This window comes from Strix aluco, chromosome 21, assembly GCF_031877795.1.
Source record: "Strix aluco isolate bStrAlu1 chromosome 21, bStrAlu1.hap1, whole genome shotgun sequence".
NCBI classification, from domain to species: domain Eukaryota; kingdom Metazoa; phylum Chordata; class Aves; order Strigiformes; family Strigidae; genus Strix; species Strix aluco.
In genome coordinates, this window is record NC_133951.1 from 4847208 (window position 1) to 4864093 (window position 16886).

General features: G+C 43.6%; 1 protein-coding gene across 1 annotated transcript; it reads left to right on the top strand.

Annotated features, from left to right (window-relative positions):
* Positions 1-1311: 1311 nt before the first annotated feature.
* LOC141933198 (uncharacterized) lies at positions 1312-16240 on the top strand. The gene is made up of 3 exons (XM_074847646.1): positions 1312-1983; positions 7115-10956; positions 16088-16240. Exon 2 carries the CDS (start codon positions 7934-7936, stop codon positions 10157-10159), a length of 2226 nt encoding a protein of 741 aa, XP_074703747.1. The 5' UTR covers positions 1312-1983; positions 7115-7933; the 3' UTR covers positions 10160-10956; positions 16088-16240.
* Positions 16241-16886: the final 646 nt, after the last annotated feature.

A 16886-nucleotide genomic window follows, 5' to 3' on the forward strand; every position in this document is an offset into this window, starting at 1 on the left:
CGGGCCGGGCCCAGGCTCCCCGCTGCCTTTGCCACTGTGACGACACAAAATACAACTGGTGACGTCGAATATTTTGACGCAGCTCCCTGCAGCCCGTGGCTGCGCCGCGCACAGAGACCATCCTGCCCGTCCGGCACCCTGCTCCCCCCTGAAACTCTCCCAGACAAGCCCAGTCCCGGCAAGGAAGCACCTCCATTGAGTTATTGGCTGAGGTGTCAAAAGCATGACAGATTTTACCCTCTCCCTCAGACGTGGCAATGGTGGAAGGCTGCTGCTGACTGCATCAACACACAGATTTCTCGCACCTTGCACCGAAGCAAAGAGCCGCGAGAGCGGGGAAAAAAAGAAACGCAGCTAAACACAGGCATCCAGACAGCCCCAGGAAGTATTCAAACACTGGGAAAAATCTTCGAGCCCGAGTGATCCATCAAAGTGCTGCTTGTAGTATCTGCAGCTTGGGGGGGGGCGGGGGGGAATAAAGAAAAAAGAGAAAAAAACCCAGAGCAACCACAATTTTTATAAAACAAGACTATCAGAGAACCCTGAGGAGTGGGGGGGAAGCAAGTTCATCAGCCAAACAGTCTGTCCTGCACTTTTATTTCGCTGCGAGTACCACATGGTGAAGGCGAGATGATCACTGGCAGGAAGAAACAGCATTCCCAGGTGCAGAAGCCTGCTGCTTTAATTAAGCTGTTATAAATTGGGGAAAATCACTTTCAGAAGCCAAATCAAGTGACTTATAAAATTTATTAATTCAGCAAGCGCTTGAGCAAGTAAAGCAGCGCTGGGCGGCCGGGGAGTCGCTGCTCCGCCAACGGCGCGCGCCCCTCCTCTTTGGCAGTCTCTTGTTAGAATCTTCAGGTTCTGGGCTGACGGGGCCTTTTTGGTTTCAGCTGCGGCTGCGCCTTTTGTTGCTAGGGGGGTCGTCGTCTTCCTCTGCGTTATCTTCTGCTGACCCTCTCGGGTTTGGCCCTTACATGGCACAGCTCATCTCTGTGCCTACTTCACAGGATCTCGCTAATCGCAGACTTGGCGTAAATCCCGCCAGACAGACATGCACACACCCAGGCTCCCACCCTTTATCTGATCGACAAATACTCTCTGTCTCTGATCACAGTCCCTGCCTTTTCTCTTTGCTGGGAGCACATCCCTGCAAGGGCACCGAGAATGGGCGTGAGCCCTGTGATAGACAGTAAACTGTTTGTTCATCAAATTCTATTGAAGATACTGGGAGCTCGTGACATGTTATTCCATAAACTATGTTGGCCTAAGCTTAATCTTAACTATTACACTGTGTAACGACTAACTGACTGTAAGTGCTTATCTAAGTTGAAATGCTGAAGCAAGGACTCCTACTAGGCAAAAGACTGAAAAGAGGGAGAAAGGGAAGAAGGACAAAGGGGAGAAAGACAAAGGGAAAAAAAAAAAAAAAAAGGGGGTAGTGTCTATATTCTGTAAAATATAAACAAAGACTTTGTGAGCCACTCTCAGGAAAGTAGGAAATACGAGAAGCTGGTGACGTGAGGAAGACCCGGATGGAGCGACCCCCTAGCTGCAAAGTGCGCAGACGCAGGGTACACCTCTCAGAGAGACCCGATACCGGAAGGCGGAGGATATAAAAAAGACGGACCCTCGGGAAGTGGGTGCGCGCCGTTGGTGGAGCAGGGACTCCCCGGCCGCCCAGCGCTGTTTTGCTTATTGCCGCTTGCTAAAATAAATAATTGAAATTTAATTTGTCCTAACTTGCATCATTTTGGCAAGATAGTCTATAACAAAATTGGTGCCGTGACTGGGATAGAGGCAATCTGGTGGGAAGCCCCATACGGGGAGGCGCGCCCCGCTGAGTTCAGCGGCCCCGGCTGAGTGCTATCACATCACGCCCTCTACCGACGAACTCCAAAACTCGGCAACAAGCAAAAAAAAAAAATACCGGTAACCCCGTAATCTTTGTGCACGAAACCCCGGACGAAGACGCAGGGTTGCGTGAGTATAGGCCGGTTACCGTTCGGTTGGGGTTGGGTTTCCCGGAGCGTGGTGTGTGAGACGCCCAGCAGGGCGAAGCGAGTGCGGACCCCTCGGTAGTGCAGTTCCCATATCCCGCGAGGGACTGGGTCACGAAAAGGGGGAAGCGAATTGTGTGAGTGTGTGAAGGCGCTCCGGAAGATGGGACAGAAGAAAAGCAAGCCTTCTGATCCCATGGGTGATTTGGGACCCGAGGTGAGGTACCCCCAAATACCACCAGATAGCCCTTTAGGCTTGATGTTAAACCATTGGGAAGATTACCCCTCTAGGCGGGGTAAGGACAAAGCAAAAATGATTTATTATTGTATGGAAGTTTGGGGAGGAAAACAAATCAGAGGCGATCATCTCTATTGGCCTATTTTTGGGTCCTTTGAAGAATGGGTCTGCCAAGCCCTAAACATTTATGTCAACTCAAGGGAACCCTTTAATTTAGAGGAGAGTGAATATGCACAGGTATGGATAGCATCAGATACCCGAATAAAACTATATCCTCTAAAAGAAAAAGTTAAGAAAAAGAAGGTACGTGATGAGGACGAACCTCCCACCTCTCCTCCTCCTTACATACCTCCACCCCCACCTCCGGCGCCTTCACCTCCTCCGACTGCGCCGGAGGACCCAGAGAATTCAGACTCCCCACCTGAATCCCCGAAAGAACCGAGACGAATAACCCGTAGTCAAACTAGAATGGGGTGGGGTGATAGTGGCTTGTACCCCCTAAGGGAGGTTGCGATGGGGGGACCCCAGCCTGGCATGGGATATGTGACTGTCCCTCTTAATTCAGGGGACGTCAGAGAATTTAAAAAAGAGATGGGGAATCTATTGGAGGATCCCTTAGGTGTGGCGGAGCGGGTGGATCAGTTTTTAGGACCAAACATCTATACCTGGGATGAAATACAAGCCATAATGGCTATACTATTCACTATTGAAGAAAGGGATATGATCAGGAGAGCAGGAATGAGAATTTGGGATCAACAGCATCAGCAAGGTCCGGCAGCAGATATAAAATGGCCTCTAAATCGACCTAATTGGAATAATCAAAATGAAATCGATAGAGGTCATATGCAAGACCTGAGGACGATTGTAATCCAGGGTATAAGGGAATCAGTCCCTAGAGGACAAAATATAAACAAAGCCTTTAGTGAACATCAGAAAAAGGATGAAACTCCTACTGAGTGGTTAGAGAGACTGAGGAAAAATCTTCAGCTTTACTCAGGACTAGACCCTAATACCCCAGTGGGACAGGCATTGTTAAAGACACAATTTGTGGCAAAAGCATGGATAGATATTAGAAAGAAGCTAGAAAAAATAGAAGATTGACAGGATCGGGGGTTGGATGAATTACTGAGAGAAGCACAGAAAGTCTATGTCCGAAGGGAGGACGAGACTCAAAAGAAACATACCAGAATGATGGTAGCTGCGATAAGGGAAGGACAGAGAGTGAACAGTGCTGGGAGAAAACAAGAAGGTCAAAGAACAGGCTATAGATCAAAGGAACCGGAGAGAGAGAGAGAAAAAGGGAGTATTGTCTACTTTTATTGCGGAAGAAAAGGTCACACAAAGAAGAGCTGCAGAAGGAGAATGATGGATGAGAGAATGTTTAAAGAAGATTAGGGGTGTCAGGGGCTCTATTTGCTGGGGACCCGAGAACGAACTGAGCCCTTGATAAAGTTAAAAGTAGGTCCTCAGCAACAGGAGGTAGAATTTTTAGTAGATTCAGGAGCGGAGAGATCTACTGTTCAATCATTGCCCCAAGGATGTAAGATTTCATCAGAAAAAGTACAAGTAGTTGGGGCGAAAGGAGAACCATTCGGAGTACCGGTAATTAAAGATGTACTCCTTGAAACAGATTCTAAAGTGGGGATGGGATCCTTATTGTTAGTACCTGAGGCAGATTATAACCTACTGGGGAGAGATCTAATGATTGAATTAGGAATTAGTTTGGAAGTAACAGAACACAAACTTGAAATCAAACTATGCCCCCTACGGGTTGAAGATGAGACTAAAATCAACCCTGAAGTGTGGTACACTCCGGATACGGTGGGAAAACTGAATGTTGAACCTTTTATGGTAACCATCCGGGATCCTGAGGTACCGGTGAGGATTAAGCAATATCCCATACCTCTGGAGGGAAGGCAAGGATTAAAACCAGAAATTCAGAGATTAATAAAGCAGGGATTATTGGAACCCTGCATGTCCCCTTTTAATACTCCCATTTTACCTGTCAAGAAGGCGGATGGGGGGTACAGATTAGTCCATGATCTAAGGGAAATTAACAAAAGGACTGTAACTAGATTCCCTGTAGTAGCTAACCCACACACTCTCTTAAGTCAATTAGGCCCGAACGACCGGTGGTACAGTGTAATAGACTTGAAGGACGCTTTCTGGGCATGTCCCTTAAAAGAGGAGTGTAGAAACTATTTTGCTTTTGAGTGGGAGGACCCAGACACCCACAGGAAAACTCAACTCCGGTGGACAGTCCTACCCCAAGGTTTCACTGAATCCCCAAACCTGTTTGGGCAAGCTTTAGAACAAATTTTGCAAGATTACCAGATAGGAGATACCCTTACCCTAGTCCAGTATGTAGATGATCTTTTAATAGCAGGGGAGGATGAGGAAAGGGTTCGGGAAGAAAGCATCAAGTTGTTAAATTTCCTGAGCTTAAAGGGACTGAAAGTGTCAAAATCCAAATTGCAATTTGTTGAAAAGGAAGTTAAATACCTAGGGCATCGATTAAGTCAAGGAACTAAGAAATTGGATCCAGAAAGGGTGAAAGGGATACTTTCCCTACCAAGTCCAAAAACTAAAAAACAAGTCCGGCAGCTATTAGGACTATTTGGATATTGTAAGCAGTGGATCGAAGGGTATAGTGGAAAAGTAAAGTTTTTATACACCAAAATAACTAAAAATGGATTATTAAAATGGACTCAGGAAGATGATCAACGGTTAAAAGAACTAAAAACTGAATTAGTAAATGCTCCTGTTCTGAGCTTGCCCAACCTGAAAAGACCATTTTTCTTATTTGTCAACACAGAGGAAGGAACTGCATTTGGAGTATTAGCCCAGGAATGGGCAGGAAAAAAGAAACCAGTAGCATATATCTCAAAATTACTGGACCCCGTAAGTCGGGGATGACCTACGTGCCTACAAGTTGTGGTGGCAGCTGCTTTGTTAGTTGAGGAAGCGCATAAAATAACTTTTGGTAGTGAATTAAGGGTACTATCACCCCATAATATTAGAGGTGTGTTACAGCAAAAAGCAGAAAAATGGATAACCGATGCTAGACTAGTAAAATATGAGGCAATCCTCATTACGTCCCCCCACCTGACCCTTGAAACAACATCGTTACAAAATCCAGCCCAATTTTTGTATGGAGAACCTAGTCAAGATCTTTTTCATGATTGCCTCCGTAACATCGAGGAGCAGACTAAGATAAGACCAGATTTGGAAGAGGAGGAATTAGGGAAAGGAGAAAAATTATTTGTAGATGGATCCTCTCGAGTGGTAGAAGGGAAAAGAAAATCAGGGTATGCCATAATTGATGGAAAAACTTTTAAGGTGATAGAATCAGGACCCTTGAGTCCCAGCTGGTCAGCACAGGCATGTGAATTATATGCAGTATTAAAGGCTTTACAATTACTAAATGGAAAAGTGGGAACTATATACACTGATTCTAGATATGCCTTCGGAATAGTACATACCTTTGGGAAAATATGGGAAGAAAGAGGTTTAATCAATTCTCGGGGGAAGAGCCTAGTACATCAGGAGTTAATATCACAAATTTTGCAAGCTATACGAGGGCCCAGCGAAATTGCGGTAGTACACGTAAAAGGACACCAGAGGGGGCTAAATCCTTTAGTACGGGGAAATAACCTTGCTGATCAAGAGGCAAAGAGAGCAGCGCTATCAGCACTGGACTTGGATGATCCGATAGAGGACAGAAAGCAGTGTGTTAATTGTGGAGATAATTACCTCCCCTGTTATGGTTGCTGGAAAGAATACGGAGTAGACGGTATAGAATGTGTATGTGAAAGACCAGGGTTTAAGTGGTGCTTTTTCCATGGAAAATCCTATGAACTTTTAAGTTTTACTGTTCAAGAACAAGCAAAATTAAATCAAATGGGGATTAAACAGAAAGCTAATGGAAAATGGGAACTCCCGGATGGCCGAGAAGTTCTCCCAAAACCCATAGCTACCAAGATAATGCAGCAATTCCATAAAAACACTCATTGGGGAACTCAGGCATTAGTGGATCAATTTGCAACTAAATACATGTGCATTGGGATATATGATATAGCCAAAGGAGTGATAGGAGAATGTCTCGTTTGTCAAAAAGTAAATAAACATCAAATAAGAAAACGAGTATATGGGGGGCGAGAATTGGCTCATAGACCTTTTGCAAGAATACAAATAGACTTTACCGAATTACCAAAGGTGGGGAGGTATAAATACCTATTAGTAATTATAGATCATTTAACTCAATTCGTAGAAGCCTTTCCCACAGCCCGAACCACAGCTCACACAGTAACAAGGATATTACTTGAAGAAATCATACCTCGGTATGGAGCAATAGAAGCAATAGACTCAGATAGGGGTCCACACTTTGTATCCAGAGTAGCCAAAGAGACTTTGGCTGCCCTGGGTACACAGTGGCAATACCATACTCCGTGGCACCCGCAGAGCTCAGGGAAAGTTGAACGTATGAACGGAGAAATAAAAAAACAACTTACCAAACTAATGTTAGAAACTAAAATGTCATAGGTAAAGTGTCTCCCTTTAACCTTGTTAAATATCAGAACTCAGCCCCGAACTGATGTAGGCATTTCTCCCTTTGAAATGCTATATGGGATGCCCTATGATTTAGAAATGCCACCGGATCACCCCCAACTTGAAGAATTAAAGATAAAGTCCTACCTGATACAGCTAATGGCAAGGAGAAAACAACTACAGACTCGGGGGATGGTAGTACAAAGGCCTCCATTGGATGTGGCCATGCATCAAATCCAACCAGGAGATAAAGTACTAATCAAATCATGGAAAGAATCTTCTTTGACCCCCCGTTGGGAAGGACCCTATGTTGCTCTTATCACTACAGAAACTGCTGTTCGGACTGCTGAGAAGGGGTGGACACACGCAAGCCGAGTAAAGGGACCTATACAGGATCCGGCCTGGAAAGTGACCAGCCCTCCTGGGGATCTACGAGTCACCCTTCGGAAAACCTGAAAAAACTCTCTACACATTGTGAGATAAGAACCTACGAAGGACTCGATGAGTGAGACCCTGATATTTTTGTCCAATTGAAACTTATATTTGTTTTCCTTTTATATGCATAAAGTGTAAAGTGTAATGTATGTAAAGAAGGCTGGGGGATTCATAATGCACATGGAATAAATCTTCGGTCTAGTTGTAATCAGTGTTATTAACGAGAATAGCGATTAACTAATCAGGCCCTAAAACTGGAGATTCTAAAACTTGGTAGAAAATATTTACTAAAGAGAGTGCACTCACTCTAATTGACCTACTCAATAACACTCTCAGATCCTAAGGGTGATCTGTAGAAAGCACATCCTCTGGGTCCCCTGTCGTGAACCCGAGGTCAAAGATAAAAACTGGGAGACCTATGTGTCCCGGAGTAGAGGCAAACGTACCCCTGAAGAATACGGCTGCTGCCGAGAAGATGGAACACTCTGCTGCTCTAAGCAACAGAGTAGGCAGAGGAGGCAGAGACGTATCAAAGTGGGGAAAACTTTACTGCCCTACTCTGAAGAAAAAAGGACCTCTGAGGGAGAAGGGCCAGACGAGAGTGTCAGACACCCCGATACAAAAGAGACTAAGAAAAAATATGCAAATCTATAGAATCCCGTCAGCCTTCTATTGGAGTTATTGGATAGTCTAGCTAGGTGTATTAGCTACAATGAATACACTACCAGGATGGGCTAGAACGACTAACCAATCCCACCAACCTTTTGAACATACCCTAACTAATCAAATTATATGGCCTTGGACAGATGCTTATTATGGACATACAGGAAGTATGGATGCAGATTTGTATGGGACAGAGTTAGCAACTGCCATACTAAGCAATAACCTAACACTCCAAACATATAAATGGGAGAATTCATCCCATACCTGGACAGCTAAAAAAGGAGATGGGATACAGATAGGCTACAGAGTATTCAATGTAAATGTGATAATAAGTCGGCACCCTTTAATTCAAACCGTCCGTCAGCCCCCTTTTACTCAAATCGTTATCAGAGACAAAACGGAATCTAAAATAGCTCAAACCCGTTGTGAGTCGGAAACCTGTTGGTATGCATTTACTGCAACCCAACCGGTGTCCATAGTTTGTTTGGGAGGGACCAGGTCAGGAGATCAAGCTATATCTTTCCGATTTCCATTGAATATACAGGAGGAAACTACAACAATCACAACCCACGCTCCCAAAGAGACTACTCAGACTACTCATACTGTTCCAACACAACCAACAGTCGTGCTTAGCCCAAAAATTTTTAAAATTGGACCATATGCAATTAGAAATACAGGTAAACAACAAATGCTGTTTAACCCGGCGTGGTCTCTCAAGCAAGTTGAATTGTTAATACAAAATAATGTTTCAAATATTCAGCCAGCATGTTCACCTTTCCTAAAGACTTCTTACGAGGGATGGACAACCTGGCTGCAAAAACAAACTCCTCACACAAAAAGAACGCAGAGAGACTTAACCGGTGCTTTGGGAACAGGATTGGGAGTTTTAAATAGTATTGATTCGGAGGTGATAATGAACAAATTGACTACCTCAATTAGTGATTTAACTAATATACAAAGGCCTTTGCGATCTTCCTTATTGGCTTTGGGGGCTAACCAGTGGCTGTTGTCGAATATATTACCAAAAGGAGAAAAGGTAAATATAAAGGATCATGAATTGATTACAGACGCACTCAGTGTGCTCCAAAATAACCTCTCTTTAACTCTCAGCTGCATCCAGGCTCAAATATGGATGCAGTCGATAGCTGCCTCAATTATAAGAGAAGGTGAAGAAGGTATTCTTCCTACTGAAATTCGAAGAATAATTTGGGACAGTGCTACTAATTTTGAAAAGAAACTGCAATCCTGGTGGAACCTGGTAAACTTTACCTATGACCCCATCACAAACACAGCTACTACCTTTATACTCACTATTTACAATGCCACCATATACCAAATTTATCCTATCATTGCATTAGGGCTGAATCACAACGGAACCATACTCTATCCTTCTGAGCATAGAGTATGGGCCCGAAAGGTAAACGAAAAATGGCAAACTGTCAATCTAGAGTCCTACATTGTACGAGAACAACAAGGATTCATTTGTGAAGGCAATGCAATTGAGGCACAAAATATTTGTTTAGATACCGAACAAAATATTTGTCACTTTGAGGTCCATCCCAATGAAAATCCTAAAACAGTACTTATATATATTGGCGAAGGTTGTGTATGTTTAAGGACGGTTTGTGAATTCTTAACTGTAGACAAGATCATAATAGAGACAAAAAATTATTCAAATCTCTGTGTTTGCAACTTCACAAAGGTAATCGGATGTGACTTTTCCTATTTAGCCCCGGTCACGTCTTACCAACTCCTGCAATCCAATTATACATTAATACATAATCTACAACCTACACCCATTGGAATGAACCTCACTTTGGTTAAGCAGTTACTTCAACACAAAGACTTAGTTAGAATTTTAGAGAAAGTTAGAGAAAACGGACAGAAAACTCTAATAACTGTTCATCACAATGTGGAAGAAATACACCGAGTCTTGGAAAGAGCAAAAAAGAATGCAGAACATAACTGGTGGGACACCCTTTTTGGATGGTCACCTACTGCTACAGGCATCTTGAACAAGTTGTGTCACCCCATTGTGGTTCTCTTGATATTAATCTTAATCAGTTTGACTTTGTCAATAATATTATATGTCATAACTTGGAGAATGATGCAACGGGTAACATATCTGATGTCTGTCGCCTGTCCAATACTCATTAAAGCCAAAAACAATCAATTAGATGATGACTTTAAATTGAAAAAAACTCTCCTGTTAAGTCAACAAGAATTGCAACGATTTGATGAACAAAATGATAAAAAGAAAAAGGGGGGATTGTGATAGACAGTAAACTGTTTGTTCATCAAATTCCATTGAAGATACTGGGAGCTCGTGACATGTTATTCCATAAACTATGTTGGCCTAAGCTTAATCTTAACTATTACACTGTGTAACGACTAACTGACTGTAAGTGCTTATCTAAGTTGAAATGCTGAAGCAAGGACTCCTACTAGGCAAAAGACTGAAAAGAGGGAGAAAGGGAAGAAGGACAAAGGGGAGAAAGACAAAGGGAAAAAAAAAAAAAAAAAGGGGGTAGTGTCTATATTCTGTAAAATATAAACAAAGACTTTGTGAGCCACTCTCAGGAAAGTAGGAAATACGAGAAGCTGGTGACGTGAGGAAGACCCGGATGGAGCGACCCCCTAGCTGCAAAGTGCGCAGACGCAGGGTACACCTCTCAGAGAGACCCGATACCGGAAGGCGGAGGATATAAAAAAGACGGACCCTCGGGAAGTGGGTGCGCGCCGTTGGTGGAGCAGGGACTCCCCGGCCGCCCAGCGCTGTTTTGCTTATTGCCGCTTGCTAAAATAAATAATTGAAATTTAATTTGTCCTAACTTGCATCATTTTGGCAAGATAGTCTATAACAAAATTGGTGCCGTGACTGGGATAGAGGCAATCTGGTGGGAAGCCCCATACGGGGAGGCGCGCCCCGCTGAGTTCAGCGGCCCCGGCTGAGTGCTATCACATCACGCCCTCTACCGACGAACTCCAAAACTCGGCAACAAGCAAAAAAAAAAAATACCGGTAACCCCGTAATCTTTGTGCACGAAACCCCGGACGAAGACGCAGGGTTGCGTGAGTATAGGCCGGTTACCGTTCGGTTGGGGTTGGGTTTCCCGGAGCGTGGTGTGTGAGACGCCCAGCAGGGCGAAGCGAGTGCGGACCCCTCGGTAGTGCAGTTCCCATATCCCGCGAGGGACTGGGTCACGAAAAGGGGGAAGCGAATTGTGTGAGTGTGTGAAGGCGCTCCGGAAGATGGGACAGAAGAAAAGCAAGCCTTCTGATCCCATGGGTGATTTGGGACCCGAGGTGAGGTACCCCCAAATACCACCAGATAGCCCTTTAGGCTTGATGTTAAACCATTGGGAAGATTACCCCTCTAGGCGGGGTAAGGACAAAGCAAAAATGATTTATTATTGTATGGAAGTTTGGGGAGGAAAACAAATCAGAGGCGATCATCTCTATTGGCCTATTTTTGGGTCCTTTGAAGAATGGGTCTGCCAAGCCCTAAACATTTATGTCAACTCAAGGGAACCCTTTAATTTAGAGGAGAGTGAATATGCACAGGTATGGATAGCATCAGATACCCGAATAAAACTATATCCTCTAAAAGAAAAAGTTAAGAAAAAGAAGGTACGTGATGAGGACGAACCTCCCACCTCTCCTCCTCCTTACATACCTCCACCCCCACCTCCGGCGCCTTCACCTCCTCCGACTGCGCCGGAGGACCCAGAGAATTCAGACTCCCCACCTGAATCCCCGAAAGAACCGAGACGAATAACCCGTAGTCAAACTAGAATGGGGTGGGGTGATAGTGGCTTGTACCCCCTAAGGGAGGTTGCGATGGGGGGACCCCAGCCTGGCATGGGATATGTGACTGTCCCTCTTAATTCAGGGGACGTCAGAGAATTTAAAAAAGAGATGGGGAATCTATTGGAGGATCCCTTAGGTGTGGCGGAGCGGGTGGATCAGTTTTTAGGACCAAACATCTATACCTGGGATGAAATACAAGCCATAATGGCTATACTATTCACTATTGAAGAAAGGGATATGATCAGGAGAGCAGGAATGAGAATTTGGGATCAACAGCATCAGCAAGGTCCGGCAGCAGATATAAAATGGCCTCTAAATCGACCTAATTGGAATAATCAAAATGAAATCGATAGAGGTCATATGCAAGACCTGAGGACGATTGTAATCCAGGGTATAAGGGAATCAGTCCCTAGAGGACAAAATATAAACAAAGCCTTTAGTGAACATCAGAAAAAGGATGAAACTCCTACTGAGTGGTTAGAGAGACTGAGGAAAAATCTTCAGCTTTACTCAGGACTAGACCCTAATACCCCAGTGGGACAGGCATTGTTAAAGACACAATTTGTGGCAAAAGCATGGATAGATATTAGAAAGAAGCTAGAAAAAATAGAAGATTGACAGGATCGGGGGTTGGATGAATTACTGAGAGAAGCACAGAAAGTCTATGTCCGAAGGGAGGACGAGACTCAAAAGAAACATACCAGAATGATGGTAGCTGCGATAAGGGAAGGACAGAGAGTGAACAGTGCTGGGAGAAAACAAGAAGGTCAAAGAACAGGCTATAGATCAAAGGAACCGGAGAGAGAGAGAGAAAAAGGGAGTATTGTCTACTTTTATTGCGGAAGAAAAGGTCACACAAAGAAGAGCTGCAGAAGGAGAATGATGGATGAGAGAATGTTTAAAGAAGATTAGGGGTGTCAGGGGCTCTATTTGCTGGGGACCCGAGAACGAACTGAGCCCTTGATAAAGTTAAAAGTAGGTCCTCAGCAACAGGAGGTAGAATTTTTAGTAGATTCAGGAGCGGAGAGATCTACTGTTCAATCATTGCCCCAAGGATGTAAGATTTCATCAGAAAAAGTACAAGTAGTTGGGGCGAAAGGAGAACCATTCGGAGTACCGGTAATTAAAGATGTACTCCTTGAAACAGATTCTAAAGTGGGGATGGGATCCTTATTGTTAGTACCTGAGGCAGATTATAACCTACTGGGGAGAGATCTAATGATTGAATTAGGAATTAGTTTGGAAGTAACAGAACACAAACTTGAAATCAAACTATGCCCCCTACGGGTTGAAGATGAGACTAAAATCAACCCTGAAGTGTGGTACACTCCGGATACGGTGGGAAAACTGAATGTTGAACCTTTTATGGTAACCATCCGGGATCCTGAGGTACCGGTGAGGATTAAGCAATATCCCATACCTCTGGAGGGAAGGCAAGGATTAAAACCAGAAATTCAGAGATTAATAAAGCAGGGATTATTGGAACCCTGCATGTCCCCTTTTAATACTCCCATTTTACCTGTCAAGAAGGCGGATGGGGGGTACAGATTAGTCCATGATCTAAGGGAAATTAACAAAAGGACTGTAACTAGATTCCCTGTAGTAGCTAACCCACACACTCTCTTAAGTCAATTAGGCCCGAACGACCGGTGGTACAGTGTAATAGACTTGAAGGACGCTTTCTGGGCATGTCCCTTAAAAGAGGAGTGTAGAAACTATTTTGCTTTTGAGTGGGAGGACCCAGACACCCACAGGAAAACTCAACTCCGGTGGACAGTCCTACCCCAAGGTTTCACTGAATCCCCAAACCTGTTTGGGCAAGCTTTAGAACAAATTTTGCAAGATTACCAGATAGGAGATACCCTTACCCTAGTCCAGTATGTAGATGATCTTTTAATAGCAGGGGAGGATGAGGAAAGGGTTCGGGAAGAAAGCATCAAGTTGTTAAATTTCCTGAGCTTAAAGGGACTGAAAGTGTCAAAATCCAAATTGCAATTTGTTGAAAAGGAAGTTAAATACCTAGGGCATCGATTAAGTCAAGGAACTAAGAAATTGGATCCAGAAAGGGTGAAAGGGATACTTTCCCTACCAAGTCCAAAAACTAAAAAACAAGTCCGGCAGCTATTAGGACTATTTGGATATTGTAAGCAGTGGATCGAAGGGTATAGTGGAAAAGTAAAGTTTTTATACACCAAAATAACTAAAAATGGATTATTAAAATGGACTCAGGAAGATGATCAACGGTTAAAAGAACTAAAAACTGAATTAGTAAATGCTCCTGTTCTGAGCTTGCCCAACCTGAAAAGACCATTTTTCTTATTTGTCAACACAGAGGAAGGAACTGCATTTGGAGTATTAGCCCAGGAATGGGCAGGAAAAAAGAAACCAGTAGCATATATCTCAAAATTACTGGACCCCGTAAGTCGGGGATGACCTACGTGCCTACAAGTTGTGGTGGCAGCTGCTTTGTTAGTTGAGGAAGCGCATAAAATAACTTTTGGTAGTGAATTAAGGGTACTATCACCCCATAATATTAGAGGTGTGTTACAGCAAAAAGCAGAAAAATGGATAACCGATGCTAGACTAGTAAAATATGAGGCAATCCTCATTACGTCCCCCCACCTGACCCTTGAAACAACATCGTTACAAAATCCAGCCCAATTTTTGTATGGAGAACCTAGTCAAGATCTTTTTCATGATTGCCTCCGTAACATCGAGGAGCAGACTAAGATAAGACCAGATTTGGAAGAGGAGGAATTAGGGAAAGGAGAAAAATTATTTGTAGATGGATCCTCTCGAGTGGTAGAAGGGAAAAGAAAATCAGGGTATGCCATAATTGATGGAAAAACTTTTAAGGTGATAGAATCAGGACCCTTGAGTCCCAGCTGGTCAGCACAGGCATGTGAATTATATGCAGTATTAAAGGCTTTACAATTACTAAATGGAAAAGTGGGAACTATATACACTGATTCTAGATATGCCTTCGGAATAGTACATACCTTTGGGAAAATATGGGAAGAAAGAGGTTTAATCAATTCTCGGGGGAAGAGCCTAGTACATCAGGAGTTAATATCACAAATTTTGCAAGCTATACGAGGGCCCAGCGAAATTGCGGTAGTACACGTAAAAGGACACCAGAGGGGGCTAAATCCTTTAGTACGGGGAAATAACCTTGCTGATCAAGAGGCAAAGAGAGCAGCGCTATCAGCACTGGACTTGGATGATCCGATAGAGGACAGAAAGCAGTGTGTTAATTGTGGAGATAATTACCTCCCCTGTTATGGTTGCTGGAAAGAATACGGAGTAGACGGTATAGAATGTGTATGTGAAAGACCAGGGTTTAAGTGGTGCTTTTTCCATGGAAAATCCTATGAACTTTTAAGTTTTACTGTTCAAGAACAAGCAAAATTAAATCAAATGGGGATTAAACAGAAAGCTAATGGAAAATGGGAACTCCCGGATGGCCGAGAAGTTCTCCCAAAACCCATAGCTACCAAGATAATGCAGCAATTCCATAAAAACACTCATTGGGGAACTCAGGCATTAGTGGATCAATTTGCAACTAAATACATGTGCATTGGGATATATGATATAGCCAAAGGAGTGATAGGAGAATGTCTCGTTTGTCAAAAAGTAAATAAACATCAAATAAGAAAACGAGTATATGGGGGGCGAGAATTGGCTCATAGACCTTTTGCAAGAATACAAATAGACTTTACCGAATTACCAAAGGTGGGGAGGTATAAATACCTATTAGTAATTATAGATCATTTAACTCAATTCGTAGAAGCCTTTCCCACAGCCCGAACCACAGCTCACACAGTAACAAGGATATTACTTGAAGAAATCATACCTCGGTATGGAGCAATAGAAGCAATAGACTCAGATAGGGGTCCACACTTTGTATCCAGAGTAGCCAAAGAGACTTTGGCTGCCCTGGGTACACAGTGGCAATACCATACTCCGTGGCACCCGCAGAGCTCAGGGAAAGTTGAACGTATGAACGGAGAAATAAAAAAACAACTTACCAAACTAATGTTAGAAACTAAAATGTCATAGGTAAAGTGTCTCCCTTTAACCTTGTTAAATATCAGAACTCAGCCCCGAACTGATGTAGGCATTTCTCCCTTTGAAATGCTATATGGGATGCCCTATGATTTAGAAATGCCACCGGATCACCCCCAACTTGAAGAATTAAAGATAAAGTCCTACCTGATACAGCTAATGGCAAGGAGAAAACAACTACAGACTCGGGGGATGGTAGTACAAAGGCCTCCATTGGATGTGGCCATGCATCAAATCCAACCAGGAGATAAAGTACTAATCAAATCATGGAAAGAATCTTCTTTGACCCCCCGTTGGGAAGGACCCTATGTTGCTCTTATCACTACAGAAACTGCTGTTCGGACTGCTGAGAAGGGGTGGACACACGCAAGCCGAGTAAAGGGACCTATACAGGATCCGGCCTGGAAAGTGACCAGCCCTCCTGGGGATCTACGAGTCACCCTTCGGAAAACCTGAAAAAACTCTCTACACATTGTGAGATAAGAACCTACGAAGGACTCGATGAGTGAGACCCTGATATTTTTGTCCAATTGAAACTTATATTTGTTTTCCTTTTATATGCATAAAGTGTAAAGTGTAATGTATGTAAAGAAGGCTGGGGGATTCATAATGCACATGGAATAAATCTTCGGTCTAGTTGTAATCAGTGTTATTAACGAGAATAGCGATTAACTAATCAGGCCCTAAAACTGGAGATTCTAAAACTTGGTAGAAAATATTTACTAAAGAGAGTGCACTCACTCTAATTGACCTACTCAATAACACTCTCAGATCCTAAGGGTGATCTGTAGAAAGCACATCCTCTGGGTCCCCTGTCGTGAACCCGAGGTCAAAGATAAAAACTGGGAGACCTATGTGTCCCGGAGTAGAGGCAAACGTACCCCTGAAGAATACGGCTGCTGCCGAGAAGATGGAACACTCTGCTGCTCTAAGCAACAGAGTAGGCAGAGGAGGCAGAGACGTATCAAAGTGGGGAAAACTTTACTGCCCTACTCTGAAGAAAAAAGGACCTCTGAGGGAGAAGGGCCAGACGAGAGTGTCAGACACCCCGATACAAAAGAGACTAAGAAAAAATATGCAAATCTATAGAATCCCGTCAGCCTTCTATTGGAGTTATTGGATAGTCT

Coding starts and splice junctions, on each gene's coding strand:
- LOC141933198 (XM_074847646.1), top strand. CDS start 7,934: ATGAATACACTACCAGGATGGGCTAGAACGACTAACCAATCCCACCAA.